This window comes from Indicator indicator, chromosome 23 (genome assembly GCF_027791375.1).
Source record: "Indicator indicator isolate 239-I01 chromosome 23, UM_Iind_1.1, whole genome shotgun sequence".
Classification (NCBI taxonomy): domain Eukaryota; kingdom Metazoa; phylum Chordata; class Aves; order Piciformes; family Indicatoridae; genus Indicator; species Indicator indicator.
The window spans coordinates 7,293,199-7,313,928 of NC_072032.1; the positions used below are offsets into that span (position 1 = coordinate 7,293,199).

At 43.3% G+C, this 20,730-nt stretch overlaps 1 protein-coding gene across 1 annotated transcript; it reads left to right on the forward strand.

Annotated features, from left to right (window-relative positions):
- The first annotated feature begins 758 nt into the window (after positions 1-758).
- Positions 759-20,217, forward strand: NELFA (negative elongation factor complex member A). Its single transcript, XM_054391393.1, has 11 exons — positions 759-1,006; positions 7,589-7,760; positions 9,341-9,502; positions 10,379-10,468; positions 12,214-12,344; positions 12,614-12,683; positions 13,471-13,559; positions 14,042-14,153; positions 17,199-17,455; positions 18,486-18,585; positions 20,033-20,217. Exons 1-11 carry the CDS (start codon positions 797-799, stop codon positions 20,215-20,217), a joined length of 1,578 nt encoding a protein of 525 aa, XP_054247368.1. The 5' UTR covers positions 759-796.
- The last annotated feature ends 513 nt before the right edge of the window (positions 20,218-20,730 follow it).

Sequence of the window (20,730 nt, forward strand, 5' to 3'; positions counted from 1 at the left end):
AGGGTGGTAAGATACTGGACTAGGTTGCCCAGAAAAGTTGTGGATGCTCCCTCCCTGGAGGTGTTCAACGCCGTGTTGGACGGGACCTTGAGCAACCTGGTCTAGCAGAAGGTGTCCCTGCCCATGGCAGTGAGTTGGAACTAGATGATCTTGAGGGTCCCTTCCAACTTAAACCCTTCTATGAATCTATGGAAGCAGATCTGGTGTCCTGCCAAACGCTGAGACCGGGAGCGGAAGGGCGAGCCGCCAGCGGGGCCCTCAGCCCTTCTCCCGCCGTCAGCGAGGGAGCGGCTTCCGGGCAGGAAGGGGAAAGTGGGAGCCAACGGCTAGGGGAGACCAGCGTCCGTCGAGGGGAGGGGCAGGCTCCGGCCTGCCGCCGAGCTGTGCCGTCCGGCCCCGCCGTGGCTCAGCACCCCGATTCTGGTTCTCTTTGCTGCCTAGGAGAGCCCCGGAGAAGTGTGAACTGTACGGAACGACGACTCGGGGTTGATAGAGAAGCGGGTTTTTTGTGATTTGGCGCCATCTTGCAATACAGAGGAAGAGCGATGGCGGGCGCCATTTTGCATCTGAACAAGAAATGAGGAGAGCTTCGCTATTTTTCCCCTCTTGGGTGCCGCCATTTTAGGTTACGGAAGAATCTCCACCTTTTGTGGGGCAGCTTCAATAGGGCGCTGCCATTTTGGATGACGAACGAGACGGCGACCCGCAGGGGTCCTCACCCCCTCCCTTCCTCCCTTTAGGTGTCTTTATAAAATGCCCGTGGAGAATCCCCTCTTTTTTTCGCCCCGCTCCCAAGATGGCGTCGATGCGGGAGAGCGACACTGGCCTGTGGCTGCACAATAAACTGGGCTCCACAGACGAGCTGTGGGCGCCGCCGAGCATTGCCTCGCTGCTCACGGCTTCGGTGATCGACAACATCCGCCTCTGTTTCCACGGCCTTTCTTCGGCCGTCAAGCTTAAGCTACTCCTGGGGATGCTGCACCTGCCCCGCCGGGCTGTAGATGAGGTGAGAGCTGGGAGCTTGCGCGGGAAGCTTAACCGAAGCGCGCTGCCTGTGTGTGAGGGGGAGAGGTCGGTCGGTGATGGCGCGACGGTAGAGAAGGAGCAGCTCCGGCACCACCTCCCCCTCCGCCCTTTTCACATGGAGTCTGGGGAGGGGAGACCCTGCGGCCCGGCCTCACGCTACCCTGCCCGGGGGAAGCGCAGCAGCGGCTGCTCCTCAAGGGAGGAGATGTATGGTGAGGCTGGCCCCCACCGTCAGCCCCGCTTTTGCCCGGCAGCCTTTCTTGGACGGGCAGAGGGAGGAAGGTCTGGGCCGGCGGAGCGGTTCGCTGAGGCCCAGCTCGGAGGACTGGGTCCAAAGCGCTCAGATTTCTCTTGATAAGGGAGTGAGCGGAGTGGAAGGTTTGCTGCACCCCCTCTTCGGGGAATCCCTGGCGCTAGGCTTTCAAAAGTGGTTTCGGCCCGAAACCTCTCTTGTTCCTTCCCACGGCCCCGTAGTTGTACGGTTTGAGTGCCTTTGGGCCAGAGGGCTTTTCTGAACCGGTGGTTGGTTAAGGGCTAGGACAGGGTCGGGATCGTTCAGCAACAGTGCTGTGCGTTAGGCTTCCTTCACTCTCCTTCCTTAACGCTGGCAGCTCTCTAGGTGTCCCAAGTCGAACATCTCAGCAGTAGGAAGGACAGCAGCAAGTGCTGAAACTTTGGGGATGGACGATCTGGGGTCTGCACTGAACACTGCTCTCCCCCACCTTCTTGCAGTCAGGTCTCGCCTGAGGAAAACTGACCTTCTTTTTTTTCCCCTCCCCTGCTTCTCTTTACCTTTCTGGGAACAGGTAGTGCTTTCCTTTGTTGCGCTACCCCCAGCTAATAAGCTGGCTGGCTCGGGTCTGAGCTGGCTCTGCAAGCTTATTCACTTGGCCCTGGACCATAGCTCATCTGCAGCTGGCTTATTCTTACCAGTAGGCAGCTACTGATGCTTAGAACAGTAGTTGGAAAATGTTTGGGAAACATTGATGTTTCTTCGTCCAGGTTTGAGGAATTCCTCTCCTGCTACCACCATACGTGGTATTGGTTTCTGGTAACAATCTCTGAGGTAGTGCATAGTTAATCCTCACCTTCCTGGATAGAGTATCCTCAGCTGTGCTTGCAGCAGTCTCTCCCTTGGCTAGGGCACAGCTGCTGCTTAGGCTTAATACACATCTATCCTAGGCAGGGTGTGGGGAGATGGTATGTAACTGGGATTACTGTGTGCTCAGTCTACTTCTAAACTAAAAGTGCCCAAGCATCGGATTTAAGCAATAGTTTGGTGTTTATTGGTGGCTGTCTTGCCACCTGCATCTGTGTGATTGTTCATTGTCACCTGGAATTGGTGTCACTTTGGGGAAAAAAAAAAAAAATCTTGTTCAGCATGTTTAATCTTTAAAACATGATAGTCATGTTCAGTGCTTGTCCTGTGCACAAGCTGTCAGTCTTGTCTGTGACAAATGCAGCTGTATTTTGGACAACCAGCCAAGGCCAGAAAGGGGGATGGGAAGCTGTACATAAGCTCCTGTGAACTGAGTATGCAAAATTCTTCTGCAGTAGCATGAAAATCCAAGTAGCCTGGAAGGAATTAGTATTGCATTGTTTAGTAGAAGTGAAGAAATGAGTGATGTGCTTAGATAGAAAAGAGCTTTAAAAAATGTAGGGACCTTCATTAATGATGCTTATGCCAACCCCATGAGGGAGCAGAATTCAAGGCAGCTGAAATAATTTGTGGAAATGCTGCAAGAGCATTTACTGTGTGGGTAAAAACTTTTAAAACTGATTCTAAGGAAGATTGTAGTCACCAGCTTGATCTGTGCTTTTGTTAGCTGTGGAGATGAAGTGTGTCAAGGAAGAGCAAGTCACTTACATTGTGGTCTTAAAGTGATCAGTTGTGTTCCAAATATAAACCAGCTCTTGTTACTGCTTTAAAAAAATAAAATAAAATGTGCGATTTTTTTGCTTCTCTGGCAGAATTTGTGAATTCAGTCAGGCTTCATTTTCATTACACACAAAGCACAGTTGATTGAGGATTTAGCATATTTTCATTTTTTCCATTTTGCATTTGACCTGTAATGTAATTCAGGGATGTGTGGTATTTTTGCTTTTTTTAATGGAGATGAAGGATTTTTAAAAAATTGGAAATAAAAACCTCATGAGGCAGAAACCTTTAACATTGCAAGCAGGTCTGCTATTATCATTACAGACTTCCTTCTATAGATGGTAAAAATAGCTGCTGTAACCAGATTGCTGACAGATGTTGTGTTGTTGTTTTGTTTTTAATAGGATAGTCATCATTTGTGGTGAGTTTACTGAAATAGGTTGAATTTGTGAAGGTTTATGTAACTTACTGTTAAGATTTTGGCTATTTTAACTGGCACTGGGTACCTTACATATGATACCTAGTGTGTGTATATATATATGTGCTAAGTCTGTGTGCTCTGTGCCCCTCCACAGTATCCTCAGTGGATTGTGGAGTGTCTCTCTGCTTGTAGAAACACACAAGTAACCTATGCTGGGAGCTTGACAATGACTTAGCTAAAAAGGGTTAAACTTAACTGTGAAAGGACTTCCTTAGTCACTTTGGAAAGTCCTCTGTTTTCCATGCCACATGCCAGTGTGTATTGATCGTTTGTGAGAAGCACTGAGCTGGCATTTGGGAACTTAATAGTATTGGAAAATATATTGCATCAGCTCTGTAAAGCTTTGAAATTCTCAGTAGTAGATGCAGGAGATGTTTAGTTTTGTTACTGTAATGATATTCCCCTCTCTAGATAACATTTAACTTAGTTATTTCCTCTTACATATTCCCCCACCTTTTCTATATAATAGCACTTTCACTGAGATGCAGAATCACATGGAAACCATTTGGGAGTAGACATCTGAGTAAAAAGTTATGTAGGAATCAAGAAAATTGTGGTAGTGCTTGGTTTAGAGTTTAATTTGCTGCTGGTCTTCTCAATCTCTCTGAAAGCTTCAGTCTAGACAAGTGAAGGAAGCTTCAATGAGCTCTCTTGAAAGCTCAGTCCTTTACTTAAGTGGTTTTTGTCTCAAATGTAATAGCATCCAATTTTCATCATGTTTTCATTCAACACTAGTACTATATATCTGTAAGTGACTTAATCTTCATAATACTTGTGTGGGATAGGTAATAAAGCTAATTTTTTTATCATGCTGTGAACCAAATTACTGCTCATTTGTTCTTGCTGACTAATAAGAATAATCAGCTCCCACTTTCCTTGTTAATGTTTCGTAGGCAGTTATCAGAAATACCCTTTTCCGCTGTAATTCTTTGGGCAGAAGTTGCTAATTCCTGAATCTCCCAGCCCCCCAGCTTGTCATCTGCTAAATTCTATCTGGATAATTGTGCTTACTCGAAATGATGCTCAGTGTAGTGCTGACCAGCTTCAATCATGAGTTGGGCAGAACAATTTGTAGAATTCTAGAATGTTTTGGTTTGGGTTGGAAGGAACCTTGAGGATCATCCAGTTCCAACTCTCCTGCCATGACCAGGGACACCTCCTGCTAGACCAGCTTGCTCAAAGCCCCATCCAACCTGCCTTTGGACACTGCCAGGCTTGGCGCCTCCACAGCTTCTCAGGGCAACCTGTTCCAGTGCCTCCCTGCCCTCATGGCAAAGAATTTCCTTTTCATGTCTCATCTCAATCCAGCTTCTTCCAGTTGGAAGCCATTACCCCTCATCCATGCCTTTGTACAAAGTCCCTCTCCACCTCTCCTTCAGCCCCCTTCAAATCCTGGAAGCCTGCTCCAAGGTCTCCCTTCTCCAGGCTGAATAACCCCAACTCTCTCAGCTTGTCCTCATAGCAGAGCTGTTCATGGCCCCCTCTGGACTTGCTTTAACAGCTCCATGTCCTTGTGTTGGGGTCTTTACAGCTGGACACAGGACTCCAGGCAATGTCTCAGCAGAGCAGAGGGACAGAATCCTCTTTAAGATGATTCTTGAGTTACATCTGTTGAGTTTTTTCTTTTTTGATTGTATTCCTGTTCACCTGATTCACAGTGACAAGTCCAAATTCCCTTTTGTGCCAACATTTCTTTGTTCAGGGTTAGGCTGTGACATTCTAAGTAAGTCTGGAATGAGGATGGTGTGCTTCTGTGCCTAATGAATTGTCTGAAGGGGAAAGTCTCCATCCCACAGGGTCTGCCTTTTTGTTAGAGAAGCTGTAAGAGTGTGAAAGTCAGGCCTGATTCTTCTTGCTTATGGGAATCAGGAGTCCTGTGTCTCTGCAAGTGGGACTCATAGTGCAGAGGGTAGGAGGGCACATGTTGCCTTTCCCCCTCTGCTCAGAGCAGGCAGGTTGCTGAGCATCTCTCTGGCCTGCATTTAATTATTCTGTGATGTGATAGTGTATATTCTAATCTACTCTTGGCTGCTTCTACTTTTTCATGATTAAAATACAAAACACACACAGAAGTGATACTTGATCCACCCTAGTTTTGTATCCCATAAATATTCATACAGTGCTTTCCATTCAGTGCTTTTAGCTTAATGAAAATGCTCTATGATATTACAGGTACCTATTCAACAGCTCATTCTCTGTGGCCCCTCAGAGTTAAACTTGACTGGCTTTTAGCCAACTGTTGATGCAAATGCCTAAAGTCACAGGCATATATTAATTTGCTTTATATTATGCCTAAACTAATGGCAATCCTGTGCAAGAAGCCATCTTGGAGATATCACTTTGTGTGTTTCTAGTAGCATTTCCTTTTTACCCCTTCCCACAGTGCTGTTTGTGTATTCTTCCTACACAGCCATCATTCATCTCCCTTTGTCTCTCGTCCCAGACTTTTTTTCCATCCTGCTTGATCTTTTCTTGTTAGATGTTTTCAGTCATGCCCTATGGTTGGTTGGTTGTTTTGGGTTGCTTTTTTTGTTTGTTTTTTGTCATTTTGTGCCAGCAGGCTGAGAAAAATCCTTAAGATCCTGAAGTTTTAGATTAGAGAAATGCCAGAATATGTTGCATCAGATCTTGACATTTGTGCTTAACAAGATGCAGGCTGGACCTGATGGGACTCTTTGTGACCCAGTGTTACCATCTTACACAAGAGCTTGAGATGATGGCTGTGCCCTGTAAAGTAACAGGAAAAAAACACAAAACCCAAAAACCTTTAACTGGGATTCTCTGTTAGTTTGGGTTGTGTTTCATGCATTCTAAAACCACAAATTATATTTTTCAACAGCAAACTGGGAACACATTTAAACTGCCATTTAAAGACGTTAGGAGGAAATTCTTCCATGAGGGTAGTGAGGCACTAGAACAGCTTGTCCAGAGAAGCTGTGGAGGCTCCAAGCCTCCAAAGTGTCCAAAGGCAGTTTGAATGGGGCCTCAAGCAAGCTGGGCTTGTAGGAGGTATTGCTGCCTGTGGCAGGGAGATTGGATATAGATGATCTTGAATGTTCCTTCTGACCTAAACTGTTCTAGGATTCTATGAAATGCAGCATAAAGGTGAAGAATAATCTCTTGCTTGTCTCCCTGTGTTCAGAAACAGAGGCTTTAAACTTTGGATGCCATGATAGGTTGTGAAAAAAAATCAAAATTCAAGTCTTTGCTTGTGCTTGTAAATGGTTCAATGTTAATAGCATACAGATACAGTATGTCTAAATAGCCAGTGTTACTCTTCTGTCTTGTGGCTTGATAGACACACTGTAATTCTGGAAGGGCTTCATTCTCTGCAGCTTTAATGCTTAACTGAAAGTTTACTTAGGGAAAAAGGAAGTGTTCAGTCTTTATTTAGGTGCTTTAAGTTTACCTGTAAATGCAGATTCACTCTAAACCCCTGACTGTAGTCAACTTTTATTACTTTTGTAGAGCAAACAGGCACACTCAGTAATTAAAATTACTGTGACCATGAAACCTTTTTTTTTATTATCTTACACATTATGTCCCCTTTTTTTGAGATAGCTCCTCAAAGAAAAATAACTTTCCTGACTATAGAAACTTTGGGTAGATGGAAAATCATGTTATTGGTATTCTAGAGGGCTGGGTCTACTTCTGTAACAGATAATACCATTTTGATTAGCATGAAAGGTTTGTTATGGTCTAAGCTGAAGTAGAATTTGGAGGAGTTAGTTTCTGTTGATATGATGCAGCTGTGGTCTGTTGCCCAGAAAGGGGCACAGCTTCTTTTAGATCCCTGTTGTAAATAACTGGTATTCTAGTTGTATATTCTTCCTGAATGCAAGGTATGGGTACACTGGGAGCACAAGTGTAGAGTATGAAGAGACAATGACATACAAATCTGGTCTTTAATTGTAGCAGAAATGCTTGTTGCTAAACAAAGCTTCCAGCTGCCCAAAGCTGGAAACAAACCTAGCTTGGATTGATTGATAGCAATGTGAAAAAAAAACCCTATCTTGGCTCTTTCTTTACTTAGTTGTTGAGTTAATGTGTAACTGTGGTGAAGAAATCTCCCTCCTCCCTTCCCCAGTAGTAAAACATTGTGCATGTTTATGCTAGTGTCTTTTTTAAATTAAAAAAAAAACACCTGTGACCTGCTTAAAACTGTTTCCAATTGGCTGATTTTCTTTTTCTTTTTTTGTTAGATGAAAGGGGCACTGACTGAAATTATCCAGCTCGCTACCTTGGATTCAGACCCCTGGGTCTTAATGGTAGCTGATATTTTAAAATCCTTTCCAGATACTGGCTCCCTTAACCTTGATCTTGAAGAACAGAATCCCAATGTTCAAGATATTTTAGGAGAGCTTAGAGAAAAAGGTAAGCCTTTAGTATTGGGGGGAAGATTGCACAAGTGTGGAGCCTTGTTGCAGAAATAGCCTCTTGTTGCCCAGACAATTTTGCTGTCTTACTGGTATCAGGACAAGCAGTATGTCTTGTCTCTTAACTGCCACAGTTCATGACCTGACATGTTATTGGCCTGGGAACTGTGATCTTTGAGGAATGGTAACTTCTTAAATGATCTTTTCATACACCATCAGAACTTAAATGTCAGGTGTTAACCCTGAGTGTGTGTTGAAGGGCAGCACACAAGGGAATGTGGGTTTGTTAGTGACTGGGCTGTATTGTGCACTGGTGGCTAAGAACTGACCTCATGTAGCCTAGTGAATTGAGAGGTTTCAGGTTGCTTTGCTTGGGATGTGTAGTACCAGAGAAGACAGTAAGGCTGATTCTGCAGTGCTTGTGTGGGAGCACTGCCATTCTCTTGGGCAGGTGGGGTGCATCTCTGCTGGGTGTCCTCCTCTAGGTAATGAATCATAGAATTGTTTAGGCTGGAAAAGGCCTTTAAAGATTGAGTTCAACTCTGTACCATCACTACCAAGTCTACTGCTAAACCACATCCTCAGCACCACATCTACATTACTTTTAAGTACCTCCAGGAACATGACTGAGCCACCTCCCTGGGCAGTCCATTCCAAGGCTTGAGAACACTTTGAGTGAAAATATTTTTTTCCTACTATCCAACTTAAACCTTCCCTGGCACAACTTGAAGCTATTTCCTCTAATCCTATCACTTGGCATTTGGGGGAAGAGAGCAACCCCACCTTGCTTCTCATGGTGCTGAGCATAGGGAGACAATCAATTCCATGCTGTTGCTGATCCTGGCCAGGATGCTGTTGGCCTTCTTGACCACCTGGGCACATACTGGCTCGTTTAGCTGGCTGTTGTCCAACATTCCCAGATCTTTTTCTGGAGGAAACGAGGTGTTGAGGGGGAGGCTGATGACAAGAGTTACATTGCTGATGTCTGTTAGCTGGGGATTGCCTAGCAGCTGAAAATATTGGCTCAGGCACTTGCACAGTTGCTGCTTTCAAACATTATAGTAAATGGCAGTGGAAATCCTACTTCAGTGGATTTGATTTACCACAGTGCCTAGAAAAAGCCCTTGGGCATCAAGGGACAGACGTGGTCTTGGAGCTGGACTTGCAGCAGACCAGTAAGGGAGTTGGAAGCAGAAGTGTTTATAGTAAGAAGACAAAACAACTGATTGTTTGCTCACACTTTTGATTTGGACTTTTTTGGAGTACTTTCCCTTTTTAAGTAATTTTTAAGGAATATGAGAATTCAATAATTCTTTTCTTCCTGACAATAGTAGCATGTTTGATGCCTAGAATTTGGCTAGGTGTATCTAGCATGGCAGCTGTTATGAAGCTGATGTGAAAAACAAACATCCTAATAACTGGTTATATGCTGTGTGATAATAACAATTAAGTTACTCAGTGTACAAACAAGGAATCTAAAGTTTACCCCTATCTGTACAGTCCAGTTGTAAAATGTTGTATAATTATCTGTTAAAGAGGTGCTAACACCCCTGTGTCCTGTGTTAACTCTTCATGCAGTAAGTGAATGTGAAACCTCAGCTATGTTGCCATTGGAATGCCAATATTTAAACAAAAATGCCTTGACAACACTGGCTGGGCCACTTACTCCCCCAGTGAAACACTTCCAGCTGAAGAGGAAACCTAAAAGTGCCACTCTGAGAGCTGAACTCTTGCAGAAGTGTAAGTACTATTACAATTAGTTGATAAGATTGAATAGATATTTTCTTTTCACCATGTATTTTACAGTCTTTATCCCCATGCTGGAGAATTACATTAAAATTTTCTGTTAGACCTTTGATTATATTTTTTTTTCCCTTTGATAGACTGATACCTGTGGAAGAGCAGGTCTAAGTCATTCCAGCCATGATGACATTAAAATGCTCATGTTGATTTAAATGCTCTTCAGATTTCAAAGCCCATAAAAAGTTGTGGCTTTTTAAAGCACAGATCCATCCTTTCATGGGTTTAACAGTCTGCTGTGAAGATCCAAAGGGCAGCTTTGGTTCAAGCTCCTGAAACAAAACTGATATGAGAACCTGGGTTTATTTTACCATGTTTTTGCAACAGGGAGCAAGAGCTGCCAATTCTTTTCTGTGCTCAGTATGGCTTTATAGGGCATGAAAGCCATGAGAGTTTCTGCTAACAGAAGGCAACATCCATATGCATGTATCTATTGGTAGCCACCTGAACTAAGTGATCTAGAGCTAGTTTTGCTGTCCCTGCTGTTCTGGTGCAGCAGCTTGCTTCTTTGTGTGTCACTTGAGTAGTTGGTCTAATTAAATGCAAGATTTGGAACCTTTACAAAGAACTTTAAGTATTTCAATCTCTGAGTAAATTGTCTGCTCTGATAATTCCTGCTAGCTCAGACAATCTTGCCAGTTGCATAGTTATTGATTTTTTTCAATTTTCTCCAAATATTGTTTGCCTTGGGTAAATGACTTTGGGTTTAATGAAAACAAGTCTTTATGTATTAATAACTTTTTTTAGAAAAAGCAGTGTATTGTATTTAAGCACAGATTCTGTAATAACTATTAAACCCCTTTTTTCCTTTTTTAGCAACAGAAACTGCACAGCAGCTCAAGAAGACTGCAGGAGTGCCTTTCCATGCCAAAGGCAGGGGACTAGTCAAGAAGATAGATACAACAAGTATGGCTTACCTTCTTCATTTCTGGGAAGAAAATCTCATCAACAGCCTTGATGAGGAATAAAATTGCTGTCTAATTTTTCACTAAAACTTAATTCTTTTTGAAGCAAAGGATTTCTGCCTCCCCTCTCCTGATATTTAAATGTTTCTGACATGTCTTGTCAGAAATAACAAGAGTGTGGGGTTTTTCTTAAATGGCAAGTATGGCTGCTCTGCCTCAAAACTGTACACAGCTAGATCATGCTGTAGGCTTTGGTAAGAAATAATTTGCATCACTCCAGGAATAACTCCTGACTAAGCCATGTTGCTCCAAAAGGGAGCAGAGCCCATCACAGTAATCTGCTGTGCTTTCCAAAATGCTCTTGAAGTAGCCTAAAAAATATCTTGTATTTGTATAACTGTGTGAAGGAAGAGGAGGGGACAGTGTGCTCTCTGCAGCCAAGGCTGTGCAGTGCCTTTTATTTAATGGACACAACAGAGATGTATAATTGCTCTTCAGCCCTGTGTTAATAGATTTCAGCTGTTTGAAGCTCCTGAATTGCTTGAATTTTTCAGGTAAGTTTTTGACTAGGAGCAAGAGAGAGGTCCTAAGTTGGTTACTTGATATACCTGTGCAGTGATTTCATTTTTGGACCCCAATATGATGCTGAGGTGTAAAACCTGAGTGAGTTCTTGGTGTCTAGAAGCTATGAAGCACTTTGTGCTGATGTTATTAAGATGTGGTTTTGAGCACTGAGGCTGGGCCATGTGTTCATGAGGGAAATGCAGAAGCATAGCTGTAATTTGAACTAAAAGTTGGCCCAATATAGAAACTGACCATTAGTTCTTGGCATTATTTTTAGCCGTTGAACTAATAAAGTGCATTTTAGACTCTAGAAATACAAGTTGTGGGACCACCTGGGATTTACTCTGCTGAAACATAGTTGTGTTGGTCAGAAAGGGTTATCTTATAGTGAAAATTTGGGTTTTTTTCAGTGCATCATAAAATCCTAGAAAGGTTTGGGTTGGAAGGGACCTTCAAGATGTAGTATTTCCAACCCCATTGCCACAGGCAGGGACACCTCCTACTAGAGCACCTTGCTCAAAGCCTGATCCAACCTGGCTTTGAACCCTGCCAGGCTTGGAGTCCCTGCAGCTTCTCTGTGCAACCTGTTCCGGTGCCTCACCACCCTCACGGCAAAGAATTTCTTCTAAATGTCTCATTTAAATCTTCAAGTTGTACCTGTCAGGTTTCTTCCTGGTAAATATAGATAAATATGTATGTTCCCCTAATTTAGCAGTTGATGAATGAATGCTGTTTTCAGCACTTAGATTAAGCATGAGTTAGAAGGGTAACAGTGTAAAGTTGGGGGGAAACAGCTTCTCTTAGTGCCTGCTGAGAACTGAGACGGCAGGTTTTGTCTGCTGTATAGACCCAAGTTTGGTCCTGCTCCTTGTGCAGGCACCAGAGTTTCAAACCCTTGTGTGAAGCAGCAGTTTACCTTTCCAGCAGGTAATGAGCCCTTAGCCTTGCAGACTCTTGGCTAAGCCTCTGATAAAATAGTTTCACCAAGTAACTCAATATTGCCGGAATGGCTCTTTGAACTTCAAGAATTGCATTCAGTGTGTTGCAGGCAGTTCCAAGTTAGAAACTTTTGAAGTTAAAGGGGTACTGGGGTGAGTGTTAAGCCAAAGAACTCCTTATTAATGTTTAATTAGTTACAAAAGACAAATATCACAGCTGTTGACTTTTCTGATCTTCTCTAAGCACCACTCAAAGGAATACCAAAACAAGCTCCCTTCAGGAGCACTTCGGCACCGAGTGTGTTTAGTCCTTCTGGAAACAGAACTCCTATTCCTCCTTCAAGAACAACTCTGCGCAAAGAAAGAGGAGTAAAGGTAGCTGCACTCTTTCTTACTCTCATTTTTTCCTTCTCAGTTCCTCTCCCTGAGCTAAAGGGAGTTTCTGATGCTGTTTCGAGTAAAGTATCAATATATTAAAGAAAAAAACGAGGGCAATATTTAGAGACCAACTACATTAAATTTAAAAACGGCTGTAGAATCATTTTAGTTTGAAAAGAACTTACTGAGGGTGCCCTCCACCCCATTGTTCAGATCACTGATCACTATTGAATTCTTTATTAAACTATTTATTGATTTGTTTTTAGCTTCTAGATATCTCTGAGCTGGATATGGTTGGTGCTGGCCGTGAAGCAAAGAGAAGAAGAAAGACTTTAGGTTGGTACTGCATGCTGCTTACAAAGGCTATTAATATACCTGCAACTAGGATCTAGATTTGTAGTCCCATTTTATTACTTCATTTATTGAAACTTACCTTCAGTTAAACTTTAGAAAGGGGAGGGAAGGGGGAACCCAGCCCGAAATTGCTTTAAGGGAGGATTTTTAATTGGTTTGTTTTATTTTTCATTGCTCCTGCTGTGTGTAGGTTATAATGCAATTCAGATTGCATGAAAGGATGGAACTAGGCAGTTGTGCTTTGGGCAGCACAAAGGTGGGGTGGAATTGTTCTGAGATGTTTTGGTAGACTTACTTCTGCTGGCTCTGTGGCCATGTGTCATTAATCAAAAGTAATATTGGAAAAAAATATCTGGCTGAGAGATCTTCAATTGAATGCTATCTGATGGACTGCTCTTAAGTGAGTGCAGTGCTCTACTTTAGCATATCAGGTTATTTTCCCCAAAGCAAGCTTTTTGTGTTTGTCACCGATAGAAGTACCATCTCAGAACAAAATTGTAACTGCAGATGGGTTTTGATGCTTTCTAATATCACCAAGTAAGTCAGTTCTTTCTGACTCACTCACTGTACCTTGGTGGATATGCACTGTGGGTCAGTCAATAATGGGGTGGATTATAAAACTGTGTATGAAGACTTACTGCATCTACCAGCATGTACCTCTTAAAGCTTGCTGTAGCAGACTGAGAAATGCATTTTTATATCTCGATTTAAAAATATATTCAATGTTTCAGAAGACTTCCTTGAACTGACTTCTGTTTTTATGCAATAGATACAGAAGTTGTGGAAAAGCAAGCCAAAGAAGAAACAGTAGTAGAAAATGCTACCCCAGATTATGCTGCTGGCCTGGTGTCTACACAGGTAAAGCCACCCCCCCACCTTCACAAATACCATGCTGTGTGCAAGATCATCTCTAGTTGAATACCACGTGTGGCATATTCTTTGGCTTGTTCCTAGATGGCCTCTGTCATGAGGGACAGGCTTTAGTGGTGCCCTTACAGTGCAGGGCAAGCTGTTGGACTCTTCCAGACGAACAGTTATGTGGTTTTGTGTCCCTTTTGGAGGAGTGTCTTCTCCATAAAGTATTTTTTCTTGGCTCAGACTGTGCCTTTGGAGGCAATTTTTATCTGAATTAGGGAAAGGGAAAGCTGCCTTTACTGTCCTAGGCTAATGCTATTGTCTGAGGTTTGTATTTGGAGTTAGAGTTGAAATGGTGAAGCTGCTCTAATGGAGGAGCACATCATTAAGTTCCAAGAGAAATACCATAGCAGAAGTAATGTTGAAACTGTTTAAAATGAAGCAACAACACAGGAATCCATGCAGGTGTTTCTGCTCTGTTCCAGAAACTTGGCCCCTTGAACAATGAGCCTGCACTGCCTTCTACAAGCTACTTACCTGCAACCCCCAGTGTGGTGCCATCTTCTTCCTATATCCCCAGCTCTGAAACACAGCCAGGTAAAAGCCCTTTGTTTTTTTCTTTTCTTTTTTTATCTTTGGGACCTAATACTTCCAACTCTCTACAGTTCTCCTGTCTAACTCTTGGATTTACAAAACTACTTTCTCTCAACTTCAGTGCAGTGTAACTGTAGTAGTAGAAAAATCTATTGCAGGAGCCCAAGCTTTGGGTTTGGGATAGCCAGGTGTGTTATATAACCTAATCATAGAATCCTAGAATGGTTTGGGTTGGGAGAGACCTTCCAGATCATCTAGTTCCACCCCTCACCATGGGCAGGGACACCTTCTGCTAGACCAGCTTGCTCAAGGCATTGTCCAACCTGGCCTTGAACACTGCCAGGCTTGGAGCCTCCACAGCTTCTCAGGGCAACCTGTTCAGTGCCTCACCACTCTCCTGAGGAAGAATTTCCTCCTTATGTCTCATCTGAGTCCAGCTTCTTCCAGTTTGAAACCATCACCCCTCTTCCTGTTACGCTGTATCTTTGTACAAAGTCTCTCTCCAGCTCTACCGTGTCCCACTTCAAATCCTGTAAGGTATTAGAAACCAAAGCTTACTGTTTTTAAGCCTTAAAAAGCCTGCTGGTGAAGTCAAGCAAGTGAAGCAATTTTTCCTTACTCTGTAACAGAAGATCCCTGAAGAGCCAGCAGTAATGCACCTGATGCTCCATACACAAATTTGTCTGCATGCACTTGCAAAACAGTGGCTTCCAGGAGTCAACCACATTGCTGGAGACAAGTACATATTAGCTTTCACACAGGCTGGGATCAAGCCATCCTTTTTCCTTTTATCTTGTTCTAACAGTCTAATAGATAATGACTGAGCTCCTGCATGTTTTGACAAGTGCTACATTATTTTCAATTCCAGAAAACTGCCTGCAGTGAAACCCAGCATTTGTAAGAATCCTTAATTGGTACACTTTTTATTTTAATATACTTGGCTTTACTTTTCTTTCTCTGCTGCAACTCAAGACTGAAAAGGGATTGTGTCAGTTTGCACTAACAGATGTGCCCAACCAGGCTTCATCACCAGACCTTACAGTTAACTGTAATCAACGTTTCAGTTGAGTGCATTAGTTTGACTCCTGCTTGTTGCAGCTGGGTGCTGCAATGTTTGTCCTTGTGAACTGTCTTTTTGGTCACTGTAGCAAAACACATATGCAAAACCTGATCACTCAGCCCTGAAGCAGTTCAGAATCTAGCTGAAGGTCCATGCAATTTTTTTTTCTGGCAGAAAATTGGCAGCTCCAAGAAAGGTTGCAGCCAAGAGCACATCAGTGTTGTCAGCAGCTACTGTCATTTTCCAGAGCCTTGGTGTTGTATGCAGCAGCAGGAAAAGCCTAGTTTAAAGTTCTTTGTTCTCCCTTTTCTACTTTTGTGGTGAAATGGGAAGTCAGTTTTAATTATAGACAAGGAATATAGAACTATTTCCTTGATGCACACAAGATGTTTAGTGGTTATGGAGGTGTTGAATAGGAGGTTGGACTTGATGAGCTTGGAGGTCTTTTCCAACCTTACAATTCTGTGATCCACAGATCTGGTCTGGTGTAATCTGAGGTTGCAGTTAAGACTTCTTACTTTATGTAAGTCAGTTATTGTGACATTGGGAAACCAGGAATAAACATGAAGAGATTTGTATGAAATTGGGTAACTAATTGTACCAAATGTTTGTCCTCTCAAATGGGCGTTGTTCTGTTCCGTATCTTGCTGGATAACAGCCATATGGCTGTCTCTGTGCCTAGCTGGGAAATGGTAGACATCTCATTCTCTAAAATCTGACCTGAAAGGCACCAGTGTATCTCGGGTTTGTATCTGCCTCAGTCTGCTGTGAACAGAACATGAAAGCTTGGCTTAAACCTCCTGAGAGTCTTGAAAGGTGTTTAAGCAGCTGTACCTAAGAGTTGTACGAGAGTGGAAGTGGGCCTGAGCGTGCACTGAGTGTACTGCTGTCCAGACAGGTATAACTTAGGAAATCACAGTACCTGGATCCTGTCTGTAACCTCTACCTTGCAGCTAGGTTTGGGATGGCAGCTCCCTTAAGTACAGATGAATGAGTCAGCTTTGAGTAGGCACTTGTCAACCCTCAGGTTTTAACCCTCTCAGAGGTTAGTGTCTAATGAATGAATTGTGAAGATTACATCTAATGCTGTCAGCTGGTTAAGCATTTTTGTATTTTCATTATTTGTTACTGGCTGAGACTTAATCTCCATTTTCTTTGGAAGCTGTTGCTGCATTAGGTAAAAAATGATTGATTATTTTTATGGGTTTGGCTTCTTGTGATAGTACAGCAGTAATCTGTACAACCTGGAAGGAGGCTAGATTGAGGCCCACCCCTTGGTTGGTTTCTTGTCCCTAGTAAGAGGAGGCTGAGGGAGACCTTCTGGCTCTCTGTAACTCCCTGAAAGGCAGTTGGAGTGAGGTGGGGTTTGGTCTCTTTTCCCTAGTAACAAGTGATGGGATGATAGGAAATGGCCTCAAGGTGCAACAGGGGAGGTTTAGGTTGGACATAAATTTCTTTCCTGAAAGGGTTCTCAGACTGAAACAGGCTGCCCAAGGAGGTGGTTGAATCCCCATCCCTGGAGGTATTACAGAGAGGCAGAGAGATGGTGTTGAGGGCCATGTTTTAGCACCAGGCTTGGTAGAGTTAGAGAATGGTTGGACTGGATGATCTTAGAGGGCTTTTTCAACCAAAACAATTCCATGATTCTGTGATTTCTAATCCTGCTAAGGCCACAATATAGTTGTTAAAACAATATAAGCTAAAACCCATAGGAAGCAGGTTCAAATCAATAAATGTGATATCCATGAAACATCAAATAGAGTGTAGTCCAGCATGGACAGCTAATCAGTTGTCTAATTCCTGCTCCAGCTAATTGTTAGGTGGAAGGAGCATTAGCTCTCTGTCTCCATGTACAGTGGATGGCACACTGCCTCGTGGTGCTGCAAGGGAGTGATCTGCTTCAGCCTGTTCTTTAAAGGCCATTGGTGATGCTAATCCCTCGTGGGGAATTGCAGTGGTTTGAATTGTTCTGGTTTGTATTCCTGTAGCTGGCTCTGCACGAGAGGCCTTGCAGGCTACCAGGCAGACTGAAGAGCCTGCAGCTCCGAATGCCACCACCACTCTTCCTGCACAGTTCAAACAGAGAACCCCCATGTACAATAGTAACTCTAATCCACCTGCAACTACACCTACCTCACCCCTAACACCTACCACCCCTCCTGCCATCTCCCCTGCGGCACAGGCACCACAAGCTGCCCCCCAACCTCAGCAACAGCCACCACCCAAGAAAAGCCTCTCTCTCACAGTAAGTAAAACCAGGTTCTTTTTGATTCCCTTTGATGCAGAATGGAAAATGTCAGTTTTCGTTGCTGATCTCATTTACTCTCTTGGCAGTTCCTAGCCTGTGAGTCACAGAATGGCTGAGGTTGATTTTTTTTTTAATTTTTTTTTTCATAACCAAAGATGTTTTGTGACTTAGCCTTGCTGTCTTAGTGTTAATCACAACGTTTTTTGTTGTGCTGTTAATGTCCAGTGAAATGTCTGTCTTTACTGCTATTTGGTTAGTGAAATGTTGCATTACTTACAAAGAATTCTGGGAGGAATGTGTGTTTCCAGCAGAGCTCTTGCCCAGCAAACTGCATATAATTTAAGCTGCTGAAAAGGATGCTGTCATTGCTGTGCTAGAAAAGATATAAATGGGTTATTTTAAGGCAACCCCCTTTTATTTCTTGATCCCCTCACCCTCCCATTTCACTTCTCTTAAAGCCTAGAAGTGGGGAAGAAACTAAACTCAACAGCAATTATAAATCTCCTCAAGCTTCTTATTGCTGCTGTGTTGATAGGTACTAGGTGCATGCTTGAAGCCAAGCAAGTCAGTCATTCAAGATGCACTTGATTTGAATATTGTTGAGCACATCTTTAAGCCTGGCTGGCAAGATTTGAACCTGAAGAAACTGGGTGACTTTTTTTCAGCATCCCTACTTTGTTTATTGAAGGCAAAACAAATTCCTTGCAAACTGGGGTTGTTGGATTGTAGAGGAAGCAGTGGAGGTTTTTTTCTAATGTCATAAGACAAATTGGTAATGTAAACATTAAATCTCATTAAATAGTTAAAGAAACACATGTTAAGGTAGGAGTCCTTTCCCCAGCTTGAGAACCTGCTGTAACCATTAGAGGAAGAGCCTTGAGGTTAAGGTGGTTTTTTTTTTCTTTGTTTACTTCTTATAGGCCTACAAACATGCACCTTACTCTTTCATGCTTGTGTGTGGTTATTGATGTGGTGACTGCTGGCAGAGTTTTCTCCACTGGAACTCCTGTTTACTTTTCTGTTGCAGAGGGAGCAAATGTATGCTGCACAGGAGATGTTCAAGACTGCAAACAAAGTGACAAGGCCAGAGAAGGCTCTTATCCTTGGATTCATGGCTGGATCCAGAGGCATGTATTGGAACTAATGTAGTTTGCTTTTGTATACCCAAACCTGAAATACAGCCTAGCATTGCATGTGAGTGCAAGGCCTGGTGTAGCTTTGCTCTGTCCTGGACTCTCTTTCTTTCCTCAGGACTGTACCCAGTATTGTGGGCTGCAGTTCTATCTGGAAATGGGTCTACAGGGTCTATTTACAATAAATCCAGAAAGTAATAGAGTCCTCCAATGGTTTGTTTTGGAAGGGACCTTAAAGATCAACTAGTTCCAGGCCCTCTGCCATGGGCAAGGACACCTTCCAGTAGACCAGGTTGTTCAACGCCTCATCCAACCTGGCCTTGAACACTTCCAGGCAGGGGGCATCCACAACCTCCCTGGCCAACCTATTCCAGTGTCACACCACCCTCCCTGTAAAGTATTTCTTCCTAATACTCACTCTAAATCCATCAGAGCAGCTGCTAAACACAACCTGTATGTAACTAAACACCTGTGATGGCAGGACATGGGGGTTAAGAGGAAAAAGGCAGCCAGTCAGAGCAAAGAACAGACTGGTTAGGCACTGGTAGTCTGTCTAGAAGACCAACAAATGTAAGTTCTTTGGCAGGTGGAGGTACAAGCCTCCTTTCTAAGCCATTAGCATTGGAAGTGGAGCAACTGGGGTCTCAGACTGTAGGTAACCACAGAGGCTGTGAATCACAGGACAGAAGCTGTCTCATAGCTACATCCTGTCCTCTATTGGCCCTGGTAGACCAAGGCTGTTTTACCTGAAAGATTATCAGAGGTAAGATGAGAAGGAGCTTCAGAGACCTGAAGTGAACTCTATCATCTGCACTAGCTCTGGTTTCTAATTTGGTATTTGCAAGGCTCTTGCCACTGGAGGGCTGGAGCCTAAATGCAGCTCAACAGTGAAGATGAGCAGGATAGAGTTACTCTGATCCCTGAGCTCCAAGAAAGTTTTGTCTATCTTGCATTAATTATGGTGCTTTTGGTTCTAAATACTGCTTCAAATTGCTGGAGGAGGGTGTGCTTGGATATCTACATGGACAGCTTTGTGGAATACAAAGTAAAAACTGCTTGGGCTTCCAGAACAGCTGGAGATTGCTGAATGAAGCTTTTAGTGACAAAAGGTATCCTAGCTCAAATAACCCTGGTAGCTGAAGTTTACCAACTCCCAGTTCAAGATAAACTCTTCTTCTGACTCCTGAGGCAGGCAGGAATGACACTGGCATGCTTTACTGCCCCTTGTGTTGTTCTTCCAGTTTGGCCTTGAGTTCTGTTTTTGTTACCTCAGTCTGTGGAGGGACAAAGATCTTTGTGTGGCTGCCTGCCACACAAACATGCTCAGTTTTGGGTTGGTTTGTTGTGTTTAAGGGTATTTTGTTCAGCATCTCCAAGCACTCTTCACCTTTTCTAACACAACACTGAAGTGTATAACTTGTTCCTGTTCTTGTTTTCACAGAGAATCCTTGCCAAGAGCAAGGTGACATCATCCAAATCAAACTCAGTGAGCATACAGAAGATTTACCAAAGGCAGATGGCACTGGCAGCACCACCATGTTGGTTGACACTGTCTTTGAAATGAACTATGCCACTGGGGAATGGACCAGATTCAAGAAGTACAAACCTATCACTAACGTTTCCTAAGAGATGCAGCAGCAGCAGCAGACTGGACCAAATCAAGCTTAGAGTCAACCAGCTCATAGAATATGTCAACTGTACACATGAATGCCATTTTGTACATTTCTTACTACCCTCCAGAGTAAAAGTTGTGGCTCTTCAACCCAAGTGGGCTTGGTAAACAGAAGATGGTGTCAAACTTGCTTGGTTTTTAATCTTGAGAGAGGGGAAGGGTGAGCTTAGTGGGGAAAGTTGTTGATGTGATTTTGCTTTCCTACAGTTCAAGATGCCAGAAAAGGAGATCACAACAGAAAGGTTGCAAAAAGGAGGCAGTTTACTTCTGAGTACCAGAAGAGAAGATACTGCAGTCATTCCTAGTTTACCATTGAGCAAGAGCACAGGTCTTTAGCATTAAAATATTTTCTTTGGGACATGGGTTCTGTTGTAAGAATGGACAATGAAAAGCTCCATGGGACAGTGCTTGGTTATTTTAATTCAGCTGCATTATAACTGTTGCAGGTGATGATGTCCAGTGTCTAA

Bases quoted from the DNA above. Each gene is read 5' to 3' on its own strand.
- NELFA (XM_054391393.1), top strand. From the start codon at position 797: ATGGCGTCGATGCGGGAGAGCGACACTGGCCTGTGGCTGCACAATAAA. The intron at 10,469-12,213 runs GTATGGCTTACC...ATCTTCTCTAAG, and splicing joins CAAGAAGATAGATACAACAA to CACCACTCAAAGGAATACCA. The intron at 14,154-17,198 runs GTAAAAGCCCTT...GTATTCCTGTAG, and splicing joins CAGCTCTGAAACACAGCCAG to CTGGCTCTGCACGAGAGGCC.